This window comes from Anomaloglossus baeobatrachus, chromosome 6 (assembly GCF_048569485.1).
Source record: "Anomaloglossus baeobatrachus isolate aAnoBae1 chromosome 6, aAnoBae1.hap1, whole genome shotgun sequence".
Lineage (NCBI taxonomy): Eukaryota > Metazoa > Chordata > Amphibia > Anura > Aromobatidae > Anomaloglossus > Anomaloglossus baeobatrachus.
This window is the reverse complement of record NC_134358.1, coordinates 570553090-570579823: the sequence shown is the minus strand read 5'-3', so window position 1 is coordinate 570579823 and position 26734 is coordinate 570553090. Positions and strand designations below refer to the sequence as shown.

Below are 26734 nucleotides of genomic sequence, written 5' to 3'. Positions count from 1 at the left end.
ATCCCAGGTGTATATGGATACATTCCAGGTGTATATGGCTACATTCCAGGTGTGTATGGATACATTCCAGGTGTATATGGATACATTCCAGGTGTATATGGCTACATTCCAGGTGTGTACATTCCAGGTGTGTATGGATACATTCCAGGTGTGTACATTCCAGGTGTGTATGGATACATTCCAGGTGTGTATGGATACATTCCAGGTGTATATGGCTACATTCCAGGTGTGTATGGATACATTCCAGGTGTGTATGGATACATCCCAGGTGTGTATGGATACATCCCAGGTGTGTATAGATACATTCCAGGTGTATATGGAAACATTCCAGGTGTATATGGATACATTCCATGTGTGTATGGATACATTCCAGTTGTGTATGGATACATTCCAGGTGTATAGGGATACATTCCAGGTGTGTATGGATACATTCCAGGTGTGTATGGATACATTCCAGGTGTGTATGGATACATTCCAGGTGTATATGGAAACATTCCAGGTGTATATGGATACATTCCAGGTATATATGGATACATTCCAGGTATATATAGATACATTCCAGGTATATACAGATACATTCCAGGTGTATATCGATACATTCCAGGTGTGTATAGATACATTCCAGGTGTGTATAGATACATTCCAGGTGTATATGGATACATTCCAGGTGTATATGGATACATTCCAGTTGTGTATGGATACATTCCAGTTGTGTATGGATACATTCCAGGTGTATATGGATACATTCCAGGTGTGTATACATTCCAGGTGTGTATGGATACATTCCAGGTGTGTATGGATACATTCCAGGTGTGTATGGATACATTTCAGGGGTATATGGATACATTCCAGGGGTATATGGATACATTCCAGGTGTATATAGAGACATTCCAGGTGTATATAGAGACATTCCAGGTGTGTATGGAGACATTCCAGGTGTGTATGGAGACATTCCAGGTGTGTATGGAGACATTCCAGGTGTATATGGGTACATTCTAGGTGTATATAGATACATTCCAAGTGTATATGAATACATTCCAGGTGTATATGGATACATTTCAGGTGTATATGGATACATTCTAGGTGTATATAGATACATTCCAAGTGTATATGAATACATTCCAGGTGTATATGAATACATTCCAAGTGTATATGGATACATTCCAGGTGTATATGGATACATTCCAGGTGTATATGGATAAATTTATATTTCTGAATAATATCTGCAACTGTAGTCACAGGAACCTCAAGCTGCTTGGAGATGGTCTTATAACCTTTCCCTTTAACATGCTTGGCTATAATTTTCTTTCTAATCTCCTGAGACAACTCTTTCCTTCTCTTCCTCTGGTCCATGCTGAGTGTGGTACACACCATGTCACCAAACAGCACAGTGAGTATCTGTAGCCCTATATACAGGCCCGCTGACTGATTACCAGATTGTAGACACCTGTGTTGCTAATTAGTGGACACACCTTGATGTAATATGTCCCTTTTGTCACATTATTTTCAGGGGCGCCATCATTTCTGTCCAGGCCGATTTCATGAGGTTTATTGTTTTAAAATATTCTGTGGAATCAGAAAGCAGCAATGTCTGACTTTCATTTCTTCATTTTCATAGATTTTTTATTATTACTTTTGTCAGATTCCATTTTTTTCTGTGACTATTGTGGGGTTTTTCTTTCACGTACCAACAATTTTGACCTTGTGTGTATATTAGTTCCCAATAATAGAAGTACAGATATCAGTAGCGGTGCGAGAGCAGATTTTCCCTACAATATAATCCACAGTCAAACACATTAAATCTTTGATCCGTAGATCTTTCCTATGGTTTATGACGATGACATTCTCTCAGAAATCCTTGGTTCAGGTTGCTCTGTAATAACTAAAAGAGCAAAAACTATAGGGAATTATTATGTGTCTGCAAGTTTCTGTTCCGCTGCCGTTCCTCCTAGCTCTTGGTTGGCGAATAGGAGGTTTTATAAGTGTGGAACAAATAATTGCAGGACTTGTATGTACGCTGATACCACCAGAACTATCACACACCATAATAGCATAACACTGGACACTATGTATCCATGTGCTATATCTAATGGAATGCACACAATGTAACTTACGATATGTAGGATGCACCATTCGTCCTTTAACAAAACGGATTTCTGAGCACATTACAGATATCATTTCATGGGAAATATCACACAGATAAGATATTTCTCACGTAACCAAAGATTTTATTTCATGCCATAACCGCTCCACCTCTAAATTAAGGGTATGTGATATAGAGAGGGTTCCTCCATCTAACCATGGGGGCGATCACAGGCGGATGTTACTTACAAGAGAAGCTTACTGGACTTGTCATTTGGACACTTCTGCTCTGAATGGGTTAAATCCAGGAGAGAAATGCTGTTTCATCACTGATGCATTGTCGTTGCACGTCTGCTGTTTTGTACGGTATGTCATGTGTTTTTGTGGTATGTGCTCCTATCACTTTTTTGTCTTCACAGATTACACTTACACACGGCTGATCTATTACTCTGGGTTTTGCTGTCGGGATATTGTTTCTGTGAATGTGTTAATGAATTGCTGTGTAAATTTGTGTCATGTTTTGACTGTCGTTCTATGGGAGTCCGCTGATCGTTATTCATTGTGGGGATTGAAGACTAAGAAAATCTCTATTCTTAACAATCCTATCAGGGCTGCGGTTATCCCGGTTGCTTATGCACCTTTTTCTACCACACTTTTTCCTTCCACTCAACTTTCCATTAATATGCTTGAATACAGCTCTCTGTGAAGAGCCAGCTTCTTTAGCAATGACCTTTTTTAGCTTACCCTCCTTGTGGAGTGTGTCAATGACTGCCTTCTGGACATCTGTCAAGTTAGCATGATTGTCTAGCCTACTGAACCAGACTCAGGTCAGGTTACCTGTGGTCACAGATGGAGGACCGTGAGAACCTTCAGCTGTGACCGCAAATAACCTGAGTGACGTCACTGCTCATTGCTGCAGCTCATTCTCTGCCTGAAGCTCACAATGGGCAGTCATGTTTATGCCCGCGTGGTGCGTCTTCTCAGATAGCAGAGCTGGATATGTCGTGGACCTCTGTGTGGATTATGTTGGACTGGGGTGTGTGAAGACATAGGGATATATTCCGATCTATTAAGCCATATTCCTATAGCCACCATCTTGTCAGGGTACGACCATATCTCTTGTGTGTGACTGGGCCTTAAGGCCTAAGGAGGCTTCAATCAGTATGGTAATTAACTTGAGGAAATTGTCTGTTAGCAGTGGCGTTACCAAAAGGCAATCTCCTATGATATGGAAATTAGGTGAGCTGTTTAGGCCTTGAGAACACAAAGGGGAAGGAAGACCCCCCTCTGTGATGCTGTAGAAGAAGTCACAGACTAATTACAGGCATCCTGAACACCTGAGACAGACCGGCACCAGGAATGTTTAATATCTCATGAGCTGTGCTTCCTATAAACATGTCAAGCAGAAATATCGCATCCCGGCATGCTGACGGTTCTAGCACATATTTTATATAGGTGTGGGACCTCTGTAGGTATCCCAAACTTGATATTGGCCAGTGGGGTACCAGCAGACTAGTCATGTGTCCTATCATTGTGAAGGTAAAATCAGAACTGTAAAAATGAAAGCAATGGCGTCCGTCTACGACGTTCCCAGGCAAAGTTATAGCCAATAATCACTTTGGGATATTATTTTAGACTCAAGCCAGGGGTGGGGCAGTGCTCCCCTGTGAGGTCACTAGGTAGGAGGGGACATGGATTATAGCCAGTTTGATAAAGGCAATGTGGCCATGTCTTGGCTTGTCTTTACTCGGGGACCTTGTGTCTGATACACATGTGAGGAAGTCCATGAAACCCTGGTCGAACGGCACCCTCCTTGTAGCCAGAGACATATATTCTGTAAATTCCATACTGTATATATTGTAGTTTCTAGTGTGCCTTAGGCTGATTAAAATATATAATTTAATCTTGGGCTGTTCTGTTATCTCGATCCTGAACTCCACATCTCTGTGCTCGGCGTGATAGTTATTGTAATCGATTGGTGGCAGCGAGTTTGTGCCAAGGATCATTGTGGGGCGGCCAGTGAGATTTGGGGAGGTTTAGATATATTCCGTCCGCGGAGGTCGGGGGAATATATGAATATATACCTTACTCTCACCGGAAACCCTTCAATCATCGGCATAGTAGAATAGCGGACTCCTTGCTTATTGTCAGGCAATTCCATAATTGGCCTGACTATAAGAGGGGCACTAGAGAGCGCGTCACGTGCTCTGTCTGTTGGGTGGTGGAAAGGGGGGCTGTAACTTCCACTTCCTACCCCCCGTTTCGTGACAGGGTGTTTTTGGGGTTAATAAAGGGGTGAAACTGGGTGGGTTTTATTGTATTTAAAATAAAGGATTTTTTGGTGTTTGTGTTTATTTCTTTTCACTTACAGATTAGTAATGGGGTGGGTCTCATAGATGCTTCCCATTACTAATCTAGGGCTTAGTGGCAGCTGTGAGCCGTTATTAACCCCTTATTACCCATATTGCCACTACACCATCTAATGGTGACTGCAGGCTGCTATTTTTAGGCTGGGGGGCCCAATAAACATGGGTCTCCCCAGCCTCAGAATACCAGCCCCCAGCTGTTGAGCTTTATCTTGGCTGGGTAACAAAATTTGGGAAGGGGGGGGAACAACAAGCTGATTTTTAAAATTATTTAATTAAATAATAATAAAAAAACAACTAATGTGGTTCCTCCTATTTTGATACACAGCCAAGATAAGTGCACGGCTTACTATGATTAAATGCAGTCAGACACTCTGTCATAGAGGGTGGGGGTGCATTTGACTGCAACCAATCAGAGACACGGGAACTGATGGTGGGCAGGGGAAGCAGTGAATATGCATGAGATTAAGGAGCAAACCTGGAAGTAGTTACAGCCGCGCGTGAGGCTTGGTAATTATAACACGCCTGCTTTCCCCTTTTTAAATTTTTCCTTTAAATTTTTTTAATTACCTGAGATCCCTCAGAACTCCAGACCCGGGGTCGATGCTCGGGTACTTTTGAACCAGCGAGGATCCAGAGTTTTACAGTCCGGGTCCGCCCATCACTACTTGTTACACAATGGTTTACACATTTCATTTTCCCGTATTTTCTTCTCCACCTTTCCCCTTTTCTTCTTAGGTGACAATTTTTTTCCGATCTTGTGCCCGAACCCAAAACCATTGAAGCCGAAACAACTGGAAACAGCGAAAAAAGAAAACAAGGGCAACGACAATGGTATTTCCATCTGAAAATCATATATTTCTCAAAGAATGTAAAAAAAAAACAAAAAAAAAACAACAAAAAACAAAACCATTTTCTCACTTGGTCCTTCTACCATTATTGGTGCCCTGTGCACAACACACGGGGCACGCCGGATACATACAATATAGATTATCCACATATTTCAATGTTTAAATATATTATTCTTCATTATTTCCATTGTTCATATATTAATGAAAATATATCAGCCGCGCGTCGCTGCTTTTTATTGTACAGTTTCATTTTCTTTAAACAAACATTTTAATACTTATTTTTTTCCTGAGGCTTAAAATCAATCATTTCTCGCAGATTTGTTTTGTAATTATTGGTGACAACTTTGTGACATTCTACAATTATTTTTTTTTTAATCATCAATGGTTATTTGCATAGTTAAGGCAGGGGGTGTACATACTTAGCCGTAGATGGTAATACTGGAATTTGCTAATATTTTTTATTCTAGATTTTTGGGTTTTCCGATTTGGGGTCATTCTACGTTTCCTGATATTGTAACTTTTGTCTCCCTGGGTTCCATCATTCTGGTATCGGAGGTTATAGGCGTCAGTGACGGATTTCGATATCTTTTCCCACCATTGCACACGAGTCTGTACTTTCTGGATCAGACACAGTTCCTGGCTTCCTGACATTAACAAAAACCCCAAAAACATAAAATCCGAAGATCCCACATAGCAATCTTTTGTACATGCGCGGTTAGAATTGTTTTTTGTAGAAAACGCAATCACAATATTTGAGGTTCACGTCTCTAACATAGAGGACTGATAAATACGGGGGTCGGAAATAAAACGGAAAATACAAAAAGAAATTTACATTGTATCAAATTAACCAACTGGAAAATTGTAAAAATAAAAATACATCACGATGGTTATAATGGAAAAGATGGGATTTTTTTTTTTGTGCTCTGGTTTACGGGAAGGGGGAAGATAAAAGGCCGGTGAGTGACTGAAGTCTTTGTAAAAACATTGGCGGAAACAATCAGCAGATTGGAAAGGATGAGCCTCGCGATGAAACATTTCTCCATTTCCGATTAGTCTCGCGATGGCCCATCTTTCCGTTTACGGTTAGCCTCGCGATAGCCCATCTCTCCATTTCCAATTAGCCTCGTGGTAGCCCATCTCTCCGTTTACGGTTAGCCTCGCGATAGCCCATCTCTCCATTTCCAATTAGCCTCGTGGTAGCCCATCTCTCCGTTTATGGTTAGCCTTGTGATGGACCATCTCTCCATTTCCGGTTAGCCTCGTGATGGCCCATCTCTCCGTTTACAGTTAGCCTTGTGATGGACTGTCTCTCCATTCCCGGTTAGCCTCCTGATGGACCATCTCTCCATTTCCGGTTAGCCTTGTGATGGACCATCTCTCCGTTTACGGTTAGCCTCGTGATGGACCATCTCTCCATTTCCGGTTAGCCTTGTGATGGACCATCTCTCCGTTTCCGGTTAACCTCGCGATGGCCCGTCTCTGTATTTCCGGTCATTTTTCCGAGGTCCTGATATTGGTTCTTTTTGCCTTTTGCGTCCTCTTTGGATTCTTGTAAACACCTATTTACATGACAGTCTCTCTCTCCTCCTCCACGACTTCAGCCGCGGGTCTATCAGCATCGTAAACCCCCGATCCATTGAGGTATTCCTCGTCTTTGTTATACTGCTCCGGTCCTGAAGAAGGTATAGAGTTTTCAGAAATGGAGCCATTCTTGACGTAGCCCGGGAGGTTTCTGTGACCATTGAGGGCAGCAGATACAAGTCTCGTGTTTAGGTGTAATGCCAGCGTGCCCCGGGTGGTGACATTAGTGATACTCGTGTGGGAGACCATAGGTCCATAGCTGTATGTGGTACTTCCACTTCTGGCTTTTCTTTTAAAGTCTAGAGCCAAAGTCCATCTACTCCATGACTTCTTAATTTCTGCTTGAACCTGAAAGAAAAAAAACATATAATGAATAACAAGCAGTTAGACTATAAGTGGGCTATGGGTGGAGTATCTGTAGGTGATGGGTGGACTATCACTAGGTAATGGGTGGGCTATCTGCAAGTGATAAAGTGGACTATCTGCAGGTAATGGGTGGATTATGCAGTTAATGGGTGGACTATCGGTAGGTGATGGGTGGATTATCGGTACGTGATGGGTGGACTATCGGTAGGTGATGGGTGGACTAACCTCAAGTAATGGGTGGACTATCGGTAGGTGATAGGTGGACTATCTTTAAGTAATGATGGGCTATCGGTAGGTAATGGGTTTACTATCTTCAAGTAATGTGTCACGCTCCCGATACCTCAGCACCGCTCCTTACCCACTGACCCGGTCGCACCATCCCAGCACCGCTCTGTGACCACTGATCCGGTCCACGTGTCCACCGGTCATGGCTACCGCCCCCGCTCGTGCTCTCCTGTGTTCTGTTCCTGGTCTCAGGACTCTGACTCTGACTAATGCCTCTGTATAGGACCAGGCCGCGCCCACTCTCCTGGTCTTATAGGCCCAGCACACCTGAAGCAGGAAATGACATAGGGCTGTGCTGGGTATATAAGACTTGCCTTTCCATGTGGGCGGGGCCTGATCAACGTGTCTTGAAGCCTTGTCTTTTGAGCTAGATCCTCAGGTCCCCTTGTACCGTGTCCTGTTACCTGTACCAGCATTCTGTACCGTCTTAAAGTACTCCGTGACCCTGGTGACCTGGTTATACCTGTCCCTGCCTCGCTAGTGCTCCGGCTGCCGTGTACCCTGCCCTCCGGTGGGGTGCATGGTCCAGTGGATCCACCTCCTGGGCCTACCAGTCCTCCCTGCCCTGACAGATTGATCAGGCCATGGATTCCGCCGGAGCACAGACGTCTGAACTGGCTGAACTGCGCCAGGAACTGGTGCGACAGAGAGAAACCTTAACCCGTATATTGAATTTCCTGACGTCTGTGGACAGCCGCTTGTATACGTTACAGACTGCCGCCTCAACCTCATCTACACAGCGTACAGTGCCTACGTCCGAACCCGTTGTCTCCTCGGCCTCGCATCTCCGCCTCGCTGCACCGCCTCGCTATGCGGGAGATCCCAAGACCTGCAGAGGCTTCTTGAACCAGTGCTCTCTGCATTTCCAGCTGCTCCCGCACCTGTTTGTCTCGGACCAAGCAAAAGTGGCATTTCTAATGTCACACCTAGAAGGCGAAGCTCTGGCCTGGATAAATCCGTTGTGGGAGAACGAGGATCCGGTGACCACCGACATCCGGGAATTCCTTCAGGCTTTTAGAAGTACCTTCGATGAACCAGGACGTACTACCGTGGTTACCTCTTCGCTCCTCCGGCTACGCCAAGGGACCCTAACGGTTGGCCAGTACGCCATTCAGTTCCGCATGCTTGCCTCCGAGCTAGGCTGGAACAATGAGGCATTGACTGCCGCCTTCTGGGAGGGGCTCTCCGGTCGCATCAAGGACGAATTAGCCGGTCGTGATGTTCCCCGTACGTTGGACGCTTTGATATCCCTAGCTACCCGGATTGATCTCCGTTTTCAGGAACGGACCAAGGAGGTATCCCGGCAGAAGTGACCAGTCCGTCACGCCTTTGTCCTGCACAGGTCTACCGTTCCCCCGCTATTGCCGTCCTGTGATTCAACTCCCGAACCTATGCAAATCAACCGACTGAGCCAAGCTGAACAACGCCGAGCAGAGAGACTTGCCCAGGGCCTGTGTTTCTATTGTGGAAGCGGTACACATCTGCTTCGTTCTTGCCCGGAGAGACCAGGTAGACCCCAAGTCCAAGGGATGGTGGGAACCGCCACCCTTGGTACCGGAATCTCTTCAGTCCCGGTTACACAGACTGTCCAGGTCACGACCGAGAAGACCGAGTTCACGGCATAGGCTCACATTGATTCGGGAGCAGCGGGTAATTTCATTCTACAAGCTACAGTGGACCGTTATCGAATACCGGTCATCCCGCTTGCTAAACCCCTTTGGTTCGCCTCCGTGGACGGAAAACCGCTATACGAACCCGTCCGGTACACCACCGAACCCGTGAGACTCTGTGTTGGTGCCCTGCACACTGAGACTATTGCTTTGTACGTCATCCCGAGAATGACTCCCGCGCTCCTGCTGGGTCTGCCCTGGCTACAACTCCATGACCCTGACATCAGTTGGCGCTCTGGCGCAATCACTCGTTGGAGTCCGTTGTGCCAGGATAACTGTCTACAGCCTGTTCCTCGGTCCCTGTCACCTGGGCCTGTCATGTTGCAACAGGAGGAAGAAGTGACGACGCAGTCAAGCGTCGTACCACAACTCCTGCCTCTTGTACCTGTGGTGCCACCAGAACAAGAGGAGGAGACGATGCAGTTCAGCGTCGTACCACAACTCCTGTCGCCTGAGTCCTTGGTACCACCGGACCCTGAAGAAGAAACGACGCAGTCTAGCGTCGCTCCACCGTCCCTGGCTATTGATACTTCGATGTCACCGGCTACTGAGGATGAGACAATGTCCTGTACCCGGTCCGAGATGCCCGATCCGGTCGTCCACGACCCCGATCCTCCTTCTGTCTGTCCTCCGCTTCCCGTTGCCACTACTGGTAGATCGTCGGCTAAGCGTCGGGCGGCCAAGAAGACGGCACGGGGTCAGCGGTCCTTCCCCGCCTTTGCTTTGGTTCCTGGTCCGGTGACTCGATCCGGGGTGCCCCTGGGGTACTGTGCACGGAGGGGGGGCATAGAGGGGGGGGTACTGTAATGCTCCCAATACCTCAGCACCGCTCCTTACCCACTGACCCGGTCGCACCATCCCAGCACCGCTCCGTGACCACTGATCCTGTCCACGTGTCCACCGGTCATGGCTACCGCCCCCGCTCGTGCTCTCCTGTGTTCTGTTCCTGGTCTCAGGACTCTGACCCTGACTAATGCCTCTGTATAGGACCAGGCCGCGCCCACTCTCCTGGTCTTATAGGCCCAGCACACCTGAAGCAGGAAATGACATAGGGCTGTGCTGGGTATATAAGACTGGCCTTTCCATGTGGGCGGGGCCTGATCAACGTGTCTTGAAGCCTTGTCTTTTGAGCTAGATCCTCAGGTCCCCTTGTACCGTGTCCTGTTACCTGTACCAGCATTCTGTACCGTCTTAAAGTACTCCGTGACCCTGGTGACCTGGTTATACCTGTCCCTGCCTCGCCAGTGCTCCGGCTGCCGTGTACCCTGCCCTCCGGTGGGGTGCATGGTCCAGTGGATCCACCTCCTGGGCCTACCAGTCCTCCCTGCCCTGACATAATGGTTGGACTATCGGTAAGTAATGGGTGGACTATCTTCAAGTAATGGGTGAGCTATCGGTAGGTGATGGGTGGCCTATCGGTAGGTGATGGGTGGACTATCTGCAGGTGATGGGCAGACTATCGGTAGGTGATGGGTGGACTGTCTGCAGGTGATGGGTGGACTACTGGTAGCTGATGGGTGGACTATTGGTAGGTGATGGTTGGACTGTCTGCAGGTGATGGGTGGACTATTGGTAGGTGATGGGTGGACTGTCTGCAGGTGATGGGTGGACTATCCGTAGGTGATGGGTGGACTATTCGTAGGTGATAGGTGGACTATTGGTAGGTGATGGGTGGACTATCGGCAGGTGATGGCGAACTTATCGGTAGGTGATGGGTGGCTTATCGGTAGGTGATGGGTGGACTGTCTGCAGGTGATGGGTGGACTATCCTTAAGTTATGGTTGGACTATCGGTAGGTAATGGGTGGACTATCAGTAGGTAATGGGTGGATTATCTTCAAGTAATGGGTGGACTATCGGTAGGTGATGGGTGGACTATCTGCAGGTGATGGGTGGACTATTGGTAGGTGATGGGTGGACTGTCTGCAGGTGATGGGTGGACTATTGGTAGCTGATGGGTGGACTATTGGTAGGTGATGGGTGGACTGTCTGCAGGTGATGGAGAACTATCGGTAGGTGATGGGTGGCCTATCGATAGGTGATGGGTGGACTGTCTGCAGGTGATGGGTGGAATATCGGTAGGTGATGGGTGGACTATTGGTAGGTGATGGTTGGACTGTCTGCAGGTGATGGGTGGACTATCGGTAAGTGATGGGTGGACTATCGGTAGGTGATGGGTGGACTATCGGTAGGTGATGGGTGGACTATTGGTAGGTGATGGGTGGACTATCCTTAAGTTATGGGTGGGCTATCGGTAGGTAATGGGTGGACTATCTTTAAGTAATGGGTGGACTATCGGTAGGTGATTGGTGCACTATCTGCAGGTGATGGGTGGACTATTGGTAGGTGATGGGTGGACTGTCTGCAGGTGATGGGTGGCTTATCGGTAGGTGATGGGTGGACTATCTGCAGGGATGGGTGGACTATTGGTAGGTGATGGGTGGACTGTCTGCAGGTGATGGGTGGACTATCAGTAGGTGATGGGTGGACTATCGGTAGGTGATGGGTGGACTATCGGTAGGTGATGGGTGGCCTATCTTTAGGGGATAGGTGGACTATCGGTAGGTGATGGGTGGCCTATTGGTAGGTGATGGGTGGACTATCGGTAGGTGATGGGTGGCCTATCGGTAGGTGATGGGTGGCCTATCGGTAGGTGATGGATGGCCTATCTTTAGGGGATAGGTGGACTATCGGTAGGGGATGGGTGGACTATCGGTAGGGGATGGGTGGCCTATCAGTAGGTGATGGGTGGCCTATCGGTAGGGGATGGGTGGACTATTGGTAGGTGATGGGTGGCCTATCGGTAGGTGATGGGTGGCCTATCTTTAGGGGATAGGTGGACTATCGGTAGGTGATGGGTGGACTATCAGGAGGGGATAGGTGGACTGTCGGTAGGGGATGGGTGGACTATCGGTAGGTGATGGGTGGACTATCGGTAGGGGATGGGTGGACTATCAGTAGGGGATGGGTAGCCTATCGGTAGGGGATGGGTGGACTATCGGTAGGGGATGGGTGGCCTATCGGTAGGGGATGGGTGGCCTATCGGTAGGAGATGGGTGGCCTATCGGTAGGAGATGGGTGGCCTATCGGTAGGAGATGGGTGGCCTATCGGTAGGGGATGGGTGGATTATACAGTTAATAGGTGGAATATCAGTACGTGATGTAAATCTAAAAACTTCAGAGAAAAATATAAACTACTTTCCTAAACTTTTTATTTATGTATTAATGTATGTATTTATTTTGGGGCGGAGGTGATGTAGAGATTCTCATGTATGGAGGATGAATGTGTATCCGGGTGGCTTTATTCCCGGGAGCCTCGGCTTTGCTCTCGGAGCTCCCGATGTTTCTGTCCTCGCCGGGCTCCTGTCCTTTATTGATGATTGTTGTTTGTTTTGCCCTTTGTTCTGTGTGTGGCGCTGTACACCAGTCATGGTCCCTGTGATCTCCAGGACACAGAGCGGTGACAGATTTATCCTTGGTGAGTGGCGGTAATATATTCTGTGTTATTGCCGCGGCCCTCATGTCCTCTGATTTATTAATATCTGAAGGCTCCACATAAAATACAAAGGAAATAATAAAGAAGTGAAATATTCCATGGGACGTCAGTATCAAAGCGAGACGTAGCCCCCCGAGCTGCGGCAGCGCCGGGCTCCGATGTGCGGCAGCACCAGGCTCCGATCTGCGGCACCACCAGGCTCCGATGTGCGGCAGCACCAGGCTCCGATGTGCGGCAGCGCCGGGCTCCGATGTGCGGCAGCACCAGGCTCCGATGTGCGGCAGCACCAGGCTCCGATGTGCGGCAGCACCAGGCTCCGATGTGCGGCAGCGCCGGGCTCCGATGTGCGGCAGCACCAGGCTCCGATCTGCGGCACCACCAGGCTCCGATGTGCGGCAGCACCAGGCTCCGATGTGCGGCAGCACCAGGCTCCGATGTGCGGCAGCACCAGGCTCCGATGTGCGGCAGCGACACGACGCGTCTCTGACCGCCAGGACTCTGCCGTCATTGCAGATGGGACAGGTATAGAAGAGATGAGAGAATCGGCCGAAAATTGAGTCACTCAAATTTGGGACAGAAAAGTGTTTTGGGTCAAATTTTTTCTATGAGAACAAAATTTTGCGTAAAAGTCGCTATTTATGTTCTGAAGCCGCTCCGGTCCCCAGAGTATAATACATGAGGGGCTAGAATTAATATAGCCGCCTCGCCCCTCACCTGTCCCGTCAGCAGTACGTCCAGTCCTCCGCCGCCTCGCCCCTCACCTGTCCCATCAGCAGTACGTCCAGTCCTCCACTGCCTCGCCCCTCACCTGTCCCATCAGCAGCACGTCCAGTCCTCCACCGCCTCGCCCCTCACCTGTCCCATCAGCAGCCCGTCCAGTCCTCCACCGCCTCGCCCCTCACCTGTCCCATCAGCAGCCTGTCTGGTCTTCTGCCACCTCTCCCCTCACCTGTCCCATCAGCAGTACGTCCAGTCCTCCACCGCCTCGCCCCTCACCTGTCCCATCAGCAGCCTGTCTGGTCCTCCGCCACCTCTCCCCTCACCTGTCCCATCAGCAGTACGTCCAGTCCTCCACTGCCTCGTCCCTCACCTGTCCCATCAGCAGCACGTCCAGTCCTCCACTGCCTCGTCCCTCACCTGTCCCATCAGCAGCACGTCCAGTCCTCCACTGCCTCGTCCCTCACCTGTCCCATCAGCAGCACGTCCAGTCCTCCACTGCCTCGCCCCTCACCTGTCCCGTCAGAAGCCCGTCCAGTCCTCCACTGCCTCGCCCCTCACCTGTCCTGTCAGCAGCACGTCCAGTCCTCCACCGCCTCGCCCCTCACCTGTCCTGTCAGCAGCACGTCCAGTCCTCCACTGCCTCGTCCCTCACCTGTCCCATCAGCAGCACGTCCAGTCCTCCACCGCCTCGCCCCTTACCTGTCCCGTCAGCAGCACGTCCAGTCCTCCACTGCCTCGCCCCTCACCTGTCCTGTCAGCAGTACGTCCAGTCCTCCACCGCCTCTCCCCTCACCTGTCCCGTCAGCAGCCTGTCCAGTCCTCCACTGCCTCGCCCCTCACCTGTCCTGTCAGCAGCACGTCCAGTCCTCCGCCACCTCGCCCCTCACCTGTCCCATCAGCAGCACGTCCAGTCCTCCACTGCCTCGCCCCTCACCTGTCCCATCAGCAGTACGTCCAGTCCTCCACTGCCTCGTCCCTCACCTGTCCCATCAGCAGCACGTCCAGTCCTCCACTGCCTCGTCCCTCACCTGTCCCATCAGCAGCACGTCCAATCCTCCGCCGCCTCGCCCCTCACCTGTCCCGTCAGCAGCCCGTCCAGTCCTCCACTGCCTCGCCCCTCACCTGTCCTGTCAGCAGCACGTCCAGTCCTCCGCCACCTCGCCCCTCACCTGTCCCATCAGCAGTACGTCCAGTCCTCCACTGCCTCGTCCCTCACCTGTCCCATCAGCAGCACGTCCAGTCCTCCACTGCCTCGTCCCTCACCTGTCCCATCAGCAGCACGTCCAGTCCTCCACCGCCTCGTCCCTCACCTGTCCTGTCAGCAGTACGTCCAGTCCTCCACTGCCTCGTCCCTCACCTGTCCCATCAGCAGCACGTCCAGTCCTCCGCCGCCTCGCCCCTCACCTGTCCCGTCAGAAGCCCGTCCAGTCCTCCACTGCCTCGCCCCTCACCTGTCCTGTCAGCAGCACGTCCAGTCCTCCACCGCCTCGTCCCTCACCTGTTCTGTCAGCAGCACGTCCAGTCCTCCACTGCCTCGTCCCTCACCTGTCCTGTCAGCAGCACGTCCAGTCCTCCACTGCCTCGTCCCTCACCTGTCCCGTCAGCAGCACGTCCAGTCCTCCACCGCCTCGTCCCTCACCTGTCCTGTCAGCAGTACGTCCAGTCCTCCACTGCCTCGTCCCTCACCTGTCCCATCAGCAGCACGTCCAGTCCTCCACCGCCTCGCCCCTTACCTGTCCCGTCAGCAGCCCGTCCAGTCCTCCACTGCCTCGCCCCTCACCTGTCCTGTCAGCAGTACGTCCAGTCCTTCACCGCCTCTCCCCTCACCTGTCCCGTCAGCAGTACGTCCAGTCCTCCACTGCCTCGTCCCTCACCTGTCCTGTCAGCAGTACGTCCAGTCCTCCACTGCCTCGCCCCTCACCTGTCCCATCAGCAGCACGTCCAGTCCTCCACCGCCTCGCCCCTTACCTGTCCCGTCAGCAGTACGTCCAGTCCTCCACTGCCTCGTCCCTCACCTGTCCTGTCAGCAGTACGTCCAGTCCTCCACTGCCTCGCCCCTCACCTGTCCCATCAGCAGCACGTCCAGTCCTCTGCCGCCTCGCCCCTCACCTGTCTCGTCAGAAGCCCGTCCAGTCCTCCACTGCCTCGCCCCTCACCTGTCCTGTCAGCAGCACGTCCAGTCCTCCACTGCCTCGTCCCTCACCTGTCCTGTCAGCAGCACGTCCAGTCCTCCACCGCCTCGTCCCTCACCTGTCCTGTCAGCAGCACGTCCAGTCCTCCACTGCCTCGCCCCTCACCTGTCCTGTCAGCAGCACGTCCAGTCCTCCACCGCCTCGCCCCTCACCTGTCCCATCAGCAGCACGTCCGGTCCTCCACTGCCTCGCCCCTCACCTGTTCTGTCAGCAGCACGTCCGGTCCTCCACTGCCTCGCCCCTCACCTGTCCCATCAGCAGCACGTCCGGTCCTCCACTGCCTCGCCCCTCACCTGTCCTGTCAGCAGCACGTCCAGTCCTCCACTGCCTCGTCCCTCACCTGTCCTGTCAGCAGCACGTCCAGTCCTCCACCGCCTCGTCCCTCACCTGTCCTGTCAGCAGCACGTCCAGTCCTCCACTGCCTCGCCCCTCACCTGTCCTGTCAGCAGCACGTCCAGTCCTCCACCGCCTCGTCCCTCACCTGTCCTGTCAGCAGTACGTCCAGTCCTCCACTGCCTCGCCCCTCACCTGTCCTGTCAGCAGCACGTCCAGTCCTCCGCCGCCTCGCCCCTCACCTGTCCCGTCAGAAGCTCGTCCAGTCCTCCACTGCCTCGCCCCTCACCTGTCCCATCAGCAGCACGTCCGGTCCTCCACCGCCTCGCCCCTCACCTGTCCCATCAGCAGCACGTCCGGTCCTCCACTGCCTCGCCCCTCACCTGTTCTGTCAGCAGCACGTCCGGTTCTACGCTGGCTCGCCTCCTCCTCCGCCGGCCATTGGCTTCTGTTCCATTTTCACCCTTTAGGCCGTCATCAGGCGCATCGCCCCGCATTGTTGTGAGTTCACCCGAGGCCGGGTCAGCTCCAAAGAGTGAAGGTGGGAGAGGAGCCTGGAGCCGGCGGAGGAGCTGTGGTGCAAGGACTTCTGTCCCTCAAAGAAAACAAACTAAAAAGGGGCCAGTATTTTGCCAATTTGCTGCCCTCAAGGGAACAGAATTGCAAAACAATTCAGGTTCTGACAAATGCAAATTCAATTCTCTTCAATGACTTCACTCGTCTCCATTTCTAGGAAGCGCCAATGGGGACAGAAACCCGCAAAACAGAGCGCGAGTGACCCCCGTGTCAGCCTTCACTAATGGCTCTATGTGAGATTGTCGGCATTCAGAATACAGAGCTGTGCGGGATGAAGGCTCTGGGGACCGTGCTCGTCCTGTGAGGCTGCCGTCCTGTGAGGCTGCCGTCCTGTGAGGCTGCCGTCCTCTGAGGCTGCCGTCCTGTGAGGCTGCCGTCCTGTGAGGCTGCCGTCCTGTGAGGCTGCCGTCCTGTGAGGCTGCCGTCCTCTGAGGCTGCCGTCCTGTGAGGCTGCCGTCCTGTGAGGCTGCCGTCCTGTGAGGCTGACGTCCTGTGAGGCTGACGTCCTGTGAGGCTGCCGTCCTGTGAGGCTGCCGTCCTGTGAGGCTGCCGTCCTGTGAGGCTGCCGTTCCCGCGGCCTCCATCTATTCCCGCTCGCACCGAGCTTTGTACACAGCGTGACTGACAGTCCTGAGCTCAGTCGGCAGGTTATATGTATTTGACTTTACAAGTTCCCGTCTCATATATAAATGCTTGGCGTTTCCAGGCCGGTTCGGCTTTTTGCAGCCCCCGGGGAACTCTTATGAAAGTCAATAGTTTTAACTCCGTGTTAAAAAGTGCAACAAGAAGAGAATTTCTGGTAGAAAAGTTCATGTCGCTCTAAAAACTTACAATACCCGACCTCCCGGGAATCTCACAAACTATTGTCCATGTCTGGATCCCACCGGCTGCTAAAAAACCCCAAACGCCCGCAACCCGGTGACAAACCGCGACTATGTGTCAGTCCATAAATAATTCAGGTGTCCATAAATGAAGGAAGAATCGAGACTACTCACCTCACCGTTACAGAAGCAGTAAATGATGGCCACAAAGAAGCCCTGCAAAAGAAAAGGAGACACTGTGACCTCAACATTAAGAGTCCGAGAAAACGTCCCCGACCCGAAGGGAGGACGAGGAGGACGGCGAGGAGGAAAGGACAAACTGTGACATCAGCATTAATTGTATTAATTGCATCAGCACCAGCATCATCATCTGCGTCAGCACCAGGATCAGTGTTAGTGTCAGCATTAGCATCAGCACCAGTGTCAGCACAAGCACCAGTATCAGCACCAGCACCATTGTTAGCATCAGCACCAGTGTCAGCACCAGCACCAGTATCAGCACCAGCACCATTGTTAGCATCAGCACCAGCACCAGTATCAGCACCAGCACCATTGTTAGCATCAGCACCAGCACCAGTATCAGCACCAGCACCATTGTTAGCATCAGCACCAGCACCAGTATCAGCACCAGCACCATTGTCAGCATCAGTACCAGCACCAGTATCAGCACCAGCACCATTGTTAGCATCAGCACCAGCACCAGTATCAGCCCCAGCACCATTGTCAGCATCAGCACCAGTATCAGCACCAGCACCATTGTCATCATCAGTACCAGCACCAGTATCAGCACCAGCACCATTGTCAGCATCAGCACCAGCACCAGTATCAGCACCAGCACCATTGTTAGCATCAGCACCAGCACTAGTGTCAGAATCAGCATCACTGTCAGAGTCAATGTCAGCACCAACAGCAGAGTCAGCCCTGCTCTGTACAGCAGAAATCACGATCTCCTATGAATGTCGCTTGCAGTCGGCGTTCACAGGAGGGTCGTAATGACAGGCTCAGGGTTCATCAGCTGACTCCCGGCTGTTATGACAACTCATCATCTCCCCACGATCACATCACAGGGCCACCGATGGGCGTGGGGAAGGACATGCTCCCCGCTGGCGCATGTTATATCCCGCTATCATACACTGACAGCGGGAATTAACTGGTTATCAGCCGTGAGCGGATCTCCGATCTCCGATCCACCTGCGCCTGTTAGAGGCAGATGATGGCTGATCAGATCACCCAACAAGTGCAGGGAACGGTGCGGGCGTGGGGGTGGCTGCATCAAAGGCAGGGACACGATGTTTGTTGTACATGTACGTCAAAAGTCGTGAAGGGGTTAAAAGAGTTTTCCAGTTTTATGTTTTATAAATACAAAACACACGGAGAATGGCTGCGAGACAATGACACATCGCAGGGGTATTACCTAATGAAGTGACGCAGGGCGGAGTGGAGAAACGTGTCTCAGTCACTACAGGGTTAACCCCCGGCCTGATACATTGTAACAATTCTACAATCCCTGTGATTCCGGATCCTTCCTCGCTGCCGCTGTCAGCAGAGGACACAGAGGGCTCCACAACCCCGGACTGACACATTGTACCAGACCCGCAGAGATTTGTGTTCCGGCCCCCGCGCCCCCCGCCGGCTATAATGCCCCGTATTATAGTGTCAGGACATGCTTACACTGATACTGGTGACCCTGACTATATAATCCCCCAGAGCTGAAATCCGTAGATCCAAGCAAGCTCTAAAAACAAACGCGAGCATCCGCTGACACCGCGAGCGTCCAGGACCGCGGCCTCCACATCCCAGAGCAGGAGGCCGATGAAGGACTTATGGGGGAACCTGGGAGCCCGACATCCCCCACTGTCAGCTACACATGGAGCAGTGACAGCGCAGGCGGCCGGGGAGGTGCTGGGGGGATGGGAGGCCGGGGAGGTGCTGGGGGATGGGAGGCCGGGGAGGTGCTGGGAGGATGTGAGGCTGGGGAGGTGCTGGGGGAATGGGAGGCCGGGGAGGTGCTGGGGGATGGGAGGCCGGGGAGCTGCTGGGGGAATGGGAGGCCGGGGAGCTGCTGGGGGAATGGGAGGCCGGGGAGGTGCTGGGGGGATGGGAGGCCGGGGAGGTGCTGGGGGAATGGGAGGCCGGGGAGGTGCTGGGAGGATGTGAGGCTGGGGAGGTGCTGGGGGGGATGGGAGGCCGGGGAGCTGCTGGGGGAATGGGAGGCCGACATCCCCCACTGTCAGCTACACATGGAGCAGTGACAGCGCAGGCGGCCGGGGAGGTGCTGGGGGGATGGGAGGCCAGGGAGGTGCTGGGGGATGGGAGGCCGGGGAGGTGCTGGGAGGATGTGAGGCTGGGGAGGTGCTGGGGGGGATGGGAGGCCGGGGAGCTGCTGGGGGAATGGGAGGCCGGGGAGGTGCTGGGGGGATGGGAGGCCAGGGAGGTGCTGGGGGGATGGGAGGCCGGGGAGGTGCTGGGGGAATGGGAGGCCGGGGAGGTGCTGGGGGGATGGGAGGGAAGGGAGGTGCTGGGGGATGGGAGGCAGGGGAGGTGCTGGGGGGATGGGAGGCAGGGGAGGTGCTGGGGGGATGGGAGGGAAGGGAGGTGCTGGGGGATGGGAGGGAAGGGAGGTGCTGGGGGATGGGAGGGAGGGGAGGTGCTGGGGGGGATGGGAGGCCGGGGGAGGTGCTGGGGGATGGGAGGCCGGGGAGGTGCTGGGGGGATGGGAGGCAGGAGAGGGACTGGGGGGATGGGAGGCAGGAAAGGGGCTGGGGGGATGGGAGGCTGGGGAGGTGCTGGGAGAATAGGAGGCTGGGGAGGTGCTAGGGGAATGGGAGGCTGGGGAGGTGCTGGGGGGATGGGAGGCAGGGAAGGTGCTGGGGGATGGGAGACTGAGGAGGTGCTGGGGGGATGGGCGGCTGGAGTGGTGCTGGGGGGATGGGTGGCTGGAGTGGTGCTGGGGGGATGGGCGGCTGGAGTGGTGCTGGGGGGATGGGTGGCTGGAGTGGTGCTGGGGGGAAGGGTGGCTGGAGTGGTGCTGGGGGGATGGGTGGCTGGAGTGGTGCTGGGGGGATGGGTGGCTGGAGTGGTGCTGGGGGGATGGGTGGCTGGAGTGGTGCTGGGGGGAAGGGTGGCTGGAGTGGTGCTGGGGGGATGGGTGGCTGGAGTGGTGCTGGGGGGATGGGTGGCTGGAGTGGTGCTGGGGGGATGGGTGGCTGGAGTGGTGCTGGGGGGGATGGGTGGCTGGAGTGGTGCTGGGGGGATGGGTGGCTGGAGTGGTGCTGGGGGGGATGGGTGGCTGGAGTGGTGCTGGGGGGATGGGTGGCTGGAGTGGTGCTGGGGGGGATGGGCGGCTGGAGTGGTGCTGGGGGGATGGGCGGCTGGAGTGGTGCTGGGGGGATGGGCGGCTGGAGTGGTGCTGGGGGGATGGGCGGCTGGAGTGGTGCTGGGGGGATGGGTGGCTGGAGTGGTGCTGGGGGGATGGGTGGCTGGAGTGGTGCTGGGGGGATGGGCGGCTGGAGTGGTGCTGGGGGGATGGGCGGCTGGAGTGGTGCTGGGGGGATGGGCGGCTGGAGTGGTGCTGGGGGGATGGGTGGCTGGAGTGGTGCTGGGGGGATGGGTGGCTGGAGTGGTGCTGGGGGGATGGGCGGCTGGAGTGGTGCTGGGGGGATGGGCGGCTGGAGTGGTGCTGGGGGGATGGGCGGCTGGAGTGGTGCTGGTGGTGCTGGAGGGATGGGTGGCTGGAGTGGTGCTGGGGGGATGGGTGGCTGGAGTGGTGCTGGGGGGATGGGTGGCTGGAGTGGTGCTGGGGGGATGGGTGGCTGGAGTGGTGCTGGGGGGATGGGTGGCTGGAGTGGTGCTGGGGGGATGGGCGGCTGGAGTGGTGCTGGGGGGATGGGTGGCTGGAGTGGTGCTGGGGGGATGGGTGGCTGGAGTGGTGCTGGGGGGATGGGCGGCTGGAGTGGTGCTGGGGGGATGGGCGGCTGGAGTGGTGCTGGGGGGATGGGCGGCTGGAGTGGTGCTGGGGGGATGGGCGGCTGGAGTGGTGCTGGTGGTGCTGGAGGGATGGGTGGCTGGAGTGGTGCTGGGGGGATGGGTGGCTGGAGTGGTGCTGGGGGGATGGGTGGCTGGAGTGGTGCTGGGGGGATGGGTGGCTGGAGTGGTGCTGGGGTGATGGGTGGCTGGAGTGGTGCTGGGGGGATGGGTGGCTGGAGTGGTGCTGGGGGGATGGGTGGCTGGAGTGGTGCTGGGGGGATGGGTGGCTGGAGTGGTGCTGGGGGGATGGGTGGCTGGAGTGGTGCTGGGGGGATGGGCGGCTGGAGTGGTGCTGGGGGGGATGGGCGGCTGGAGTGGTGCTGGGGGGGATGGGCGGCTGGAGTGGTGCTGGGGGGGATGGGCGGCTGGAGTGGTGCTGGGGGGATGGGTGGCTGGAGTGGTGCTGGGGGGGATGGGTGGTTGGAGTGGTGCTGGGGGGGATGGGTGGCTGGAGTGGTGCTGGGGGGATGGGTGGCTGGAGTGGTGCTGGGGGGATGGGCGGCTGGAGTGGTGCTGGGGGGATGGGCGGCTGGAGTGGTGCTGGGGGGATGGGTGGCTGGAGTGGTGCTGGGGGGATGGGCGGCTGGAGTGGTGCTGGGGGGATGGGCGGCTGGAGTGGTGCTGGGGGGGATGGGCGGCTGGAGTGGTGCTGGGGGGATGGGCGGCTGGAGTGGTGCTGGGGGGATGGGTGGCTGGAGTGGTGCTGGGGGGATGGGTGGCTGGAGTAGTGCTGGGGGGGATGGGCGGCTGGAGTGGTGCTGGGGGGGATGGGCGGCTGGAGTGGTGCTGGGGGGATGGGCGGCTGGAGTGGTGCTGGGGGGATGGGCGGCTGGAGTGGTGCTGGGGGGATGGGCGGCTGGAGTGGTGCTGGGGGGATGGGCGGCTGGAGTGGTGCTGGGGGGATGGGCGGCTGGAGTGGTGCTGGGGGGATGGGCGGCTGGAGTGGTGCTGGGGGGATGGGCGGCTGGAGTGGTGCTGGGGGGATGGGCGGCTGGAGTGGTGCTGGGGGGATGGGCGGCTGGAGTGGTGCTGGGGGGATGGGCGGCTGGAGTGGTGCTGGGGGGGATGGGCGGCTGGAGTGGTGCTGGGGGGATGGGCGGCTGGAGAGGTGCTGGGGGGATGGGCGGCTGGAGTGGTGCTGGGGGGATGGGTGGCTGGAGTGGTGCTGGGGGGATGGGTGGCTGGAGTGGTGCTGGGGGGGATGGGTGGCTGGAGTGGTGCTGGGGGGGATGGGCGGCTGGAGTGGTGCTGGGGGGGATGGGCGGCTGGAGTGGTGCTGGGGGGATGGGCGGCTGGAGTGGTGCTGGGTGGATGGGTGGCTGGAGTGGTGCTGGGGGGATGGGTGGCTGGAGTGGTGCTGGGGGGGATGTGTGGCTGGAGTGGTGCTGGGGGGGATGGGTGGCTGGAGTGGTGCTGGGGGGATGGGTGGCTGGAGTGGTGCTGGGGGGATGGGTGGCTGGAGTGGTGCTGGGGGGATGGGTGGCTGGAGTGGTGCTGGGGGGGATGGGTGGCTGGAGTGGTGCTGGGGGGGATGGGTGGCTGGAGTGGTGCTGGGGGATGGGTGGCTGGAGTGGTGCTGGGGGGATGGGTGGCTGGAGTGGTGCTGGGGGGATGGGTGGCTGGAGTGGTGCTGGGGGGATGGGTGGCTGGAGTGGTGCTGGGGGGGATGGGTGGCTGGAGTGGTGCTGGGGGGATGGGTGGCTGGAGTGGTGCTGGGGGGGATGGGTGGCTGGAGTGGTGCTGGGGGATGGGTGGCTGGAGTGGTGCTGGGGGGATGGGCGGCTGGAGTGGTGCTGGGGGGATGGGTGGCTGGAGTGGTGCTGGGGGGAAGGGTGGCTGGAGTGGTGCTGGGGGGATGGGTGGCTGGAGTGGTGCTGGGGGGATGGGTGGCTGGAGTGGTGCTGGGGGGATGGGTGGCTGGAGTGGTGCTGGGGGGAAGGGTGGCTGGAGTGGTGCTGGGGGGATGGGTGGCTGGAGTGGTGCTGGGGGGATGGGTGGCTGGAGTGGTGCTGGGGGGATGGGTGGCTGGAGTGGTGCTGGGGGGGATGGGTGGCTGGAGTGGTGCTGGGGGGATGGGTGGCTGGAGTGGTGCTGGGGGGGATGGGTGGCTGGAGTGGTGCTGGGGGGATGGGTGGCTGGAGTGGTGCTGGGGGGGATGGGCGGCTGGAGTGGTGCTGGGGGGATGGGCGGCTGGAGTGGTGCTGGGGGGATGGGCGGCTGGAGTGGTGCTGGGGGGATGGGCGGCTGGAGTGGTGCTGGGGGGATGGGTGGCTGGAGTGGTGCTGGGGGGATGGGTGGCTGGAGTGGTGCTGGGGGGATGGGCGGCTGGAGTGGTGCTGGGGGGATGGGCGGCTGGAGTGGTGCTGGGGGGATGGGCGGCTGGAGTGGTGCTGGGGGGATGGGTGGCTGGAGTGGTGCTGGGGGGATGGGTGGCTGGAGTGGTGCTGGGGGGATGGGCGGCTGGAGTGGTGCTGGGGGGATGGGCGGCTGGAGTGGTGCTGGGGGGATGGGCGGCTGGAGTGGTGCTGGGGGGATGGGTGGCTGGAGTGGTGCTGGGGGGATGGGTGGCTGGAGTGGTGCTGGGGGGATGGGCGGCTGGAGTGGTGCTGGGGGGATGGGCGGCTGGAGTGGTGCTGGGGGGATGGGCGGCTGGAGTGGTGCTGGGGGGATGGGCGGCTGGAGTGGTGCTGGGGGGATGGGTGGCTGGAGTGGTGCTGGGGGGATGGGTGGCTGGAGTGGTGCTGGGGGGATGGGCGGCTGGAGTGGTGCTGGGGGGATGGGCGGCTGGAGTGGTGCTGGGGGGATGGGTGGCTGGAGTGGTGCTGGGGGGATGGGCGGCTGGAGTGGTGCTGGGGGGGATGGGTGGCTGGAGTGGTGCTGGGGGGATGGGCGGCTGGAGTGGTGCTGGGGGGGATGGGTGGCTGGAGTGGTGCTGGGGGGGATGGGCAGCTGGAGTGGTGCTGGGGGGGATGGGTGGCTGGAGTGGTGCTGGGGGGGATGGGCGGCTGGAGTGGTGCTGGGGGGGATGGGTGGCTGGAGTGGTGCTGGGGGGATGGGTGGCTGGAGTGGTGCTGGGGGGATGGGTGGCTGGAGTGGTGCTGGGGGGATGGGTGGCTGGAGTGGTGCTGGGGGGATGGGTGGCTGGAGTGGTGCTGGGGGGATGGGTGGCTGGAGTGGTGCTGGGGGATGGGTGGCTGGAGTGGTGCTGGGGGATGGGTGGCTGGAGTGGTGCTGGGGGGGATGGGTGGCTGGAGTGGTGCTGGGGGGATGGGCGGCTGGAGTGGTGCTGGGGGGGATGGGTGGCTGGAGTGGTGCTGGGGGGGATGGGTGGCTGGAGTGGTGCTGGGGGGGATGGGCGGCTGGAGTGGTGCTGGGGGGATGGGCGGCTGGAGTGGTGCTGGGGGGATGGGTGGCTGGAGTGGTGCTGGGGGATGGGTGGCTGGAGTGGTGCTGGGGGGGATGGGTGGCTGGAGTGGTGCTGGGGGGGATGGGTGGCTGGAGTGGTGCTGGGGGATGGGTGGCTGGAGTGGTGCTGGGGGGATGGGTGGCTGGAGTGGTGCTGGGGGGATGGGCGGCTGGAGTGGTGCTGGGGGGATGGGCGGCTGGAGTGGTGCTGGGGGGATGGGTGGCTGGAGTGGTGCTGGGGGGGATGGGTGGCTGGAGTGGTGCTGGGGGGATGGGCGGCTGGAGTGGTGCTGGGGGGATGGGTGGCTGGAGTGGTGCTGGGGGATGGGTGGCTGGAGTGGTGCTGGGGGGGATGGGTGGCTGGAGTGGTGCTGGGGGGGATGGGTGGCTGGAGTGGTGCTGGGGGGATGGGTGGCTGGAGTGGTGCTGGGGGGATGGGCGGCTGGAGTGGTGCTGGGGGGGATGGGTGGCTGGAGTGGTGCTGGGGGGGATGGGTGGCTGGAGTGGTGCTGGGGGGGATGGGCGGCTGGAGTGGTGCTGGGGGGATGGGCGGCTGGAGTGGTGCTGGGGGGGATGGGTGGCTAGAGTGGTGCTGGGGGGATGGGCGGCTGGAGTGGTGCTGGGGGGGATGGGTGGCTGGAGTGGTGCCGGGGCCAGGATCTGAAGATTTGGAGCTGTAATCTGAATCCTCTGCTGATTTCTCGGTGGTCTGGGGGAAATCTGTGATGTAGCTTTTGGTATATTTTACCTCTTCATCCCTGTGGTTTCTGTTACTGGTCGTCAGTAACGTCCTCTCCATAAAATATACAGCAGTGCGCAGCATTAGAGAACGCACGTATAGCAGCTGCGCTATCTACAGGCACGGCTGAAAGTGTTGGCACCCTTAACATTGTTCCAGAAAATGAAGTATTTCTCAGAGAAAGTTATTGCAGTTGCACACATTTTGTTATACGCAGGTTTATTTCCTTTGTGTGTATTGGAACAAAACAAAAAAAAGAGAAAAAAAGGCAAATTAGACAGAACTTCACACAAAACCTCAAAAATGGGCCAGACAAAATTGTTGGCACTTTTCCAAAATTGTGGGTAAACACCTTTGCTTCCAGCATGTCATGCTGTTCAGACTCCCCTGTGTCAAGTAACAGGTGTGGGCAATAAGGAAATCACAGCTGAAACCAGAGAAAAAGGGGAGAAGTTGACTCAATCTCTGCATAGTGTGTCTGTGTGTGCTGCACTAAGCATGGAGAACAGAAAGAGGAGAAGAGAACGGTCTGAGGAACTGAGAACCAAAACTGTTGAAAAATATCAACAATCTCTAGGTTACACGACACGTCCATCTCCAGAGATCTTGATGTTCCTTTTTCCACGGTGCGCAATATAATCAAGAAGTTTACAATCCATGGCACTGTAGCTAATCTCCCTGGATCTGGACGGCAGAGAAAAACTAATGAAAGGTTGTAGCGCAGGATAGTCCGGATGGTGGATGAGCCCCAATCAAGGTCCAAAGAAATTAAAGCTGTCCTGCAGCTCAGAGGGTATCAGCAAGAACTATATGTCCACATCTGAATGAGATGAAACATTATGGAAGAGACCCAGAAGGACCCCACTGCTGACACAGAGACAGAAAAATGCTACAGAGGAGACCACAGAGGACCCCACTGCTGAAACAGAGGCAGAAAAAAGCCAAAATGTATGTGAGCAACCAAATCCTTCTGGTAAAGCATTTTGTGGACAGATGAGACCAAGATGGAACTTTATGATAAAGTACATCATTCTACTGTTTACCAATAACAGAATAAGGCCTACAAAGTAAAGAACACAGCACCTACAGGTACACATGGTGGAGGTCAGAAATGTTTGGGGTGGTTTTGCTGCCACTGGCCATAGGTGTCTTTAGTGTGTGTGAGACATCATGAAATCTGAAGATTACCAAAGGGTCCTGGGTGACAAAGTAGAGCCCAGTCTCAG

General features: G+C 55.8%; 1 protein-coding gene across 1 annotated transcript in view; it reads right to left on the bottom strand.

The window, feature by feature from the left end:
- Positions 1-6183: 6183 nt before the first annotated feature.
- PTH1R (parathyroid hormone 1 receptor) overlaps positions 6184-26734 on the bottom strand; it is a 341607-nt gene continuing 321056 nt past the window's right edge. Inside the window, exons 12-13 of the mRNA XM_075315851.1 lie at positions 17513-17554; positions 6184-7228 (exon numbers count right to left, since the gene is read on the bottom strand). Coding sequence (XP_075171966.1) covers positions 6863-7228; positions 17513-17554 — 408 coding nt within the window. The 3' untranslated portion in view covers positions 6184-6862. The remainder of the gene's footprint in view (positions 7229-17512; positions 17555-26734) is intronic.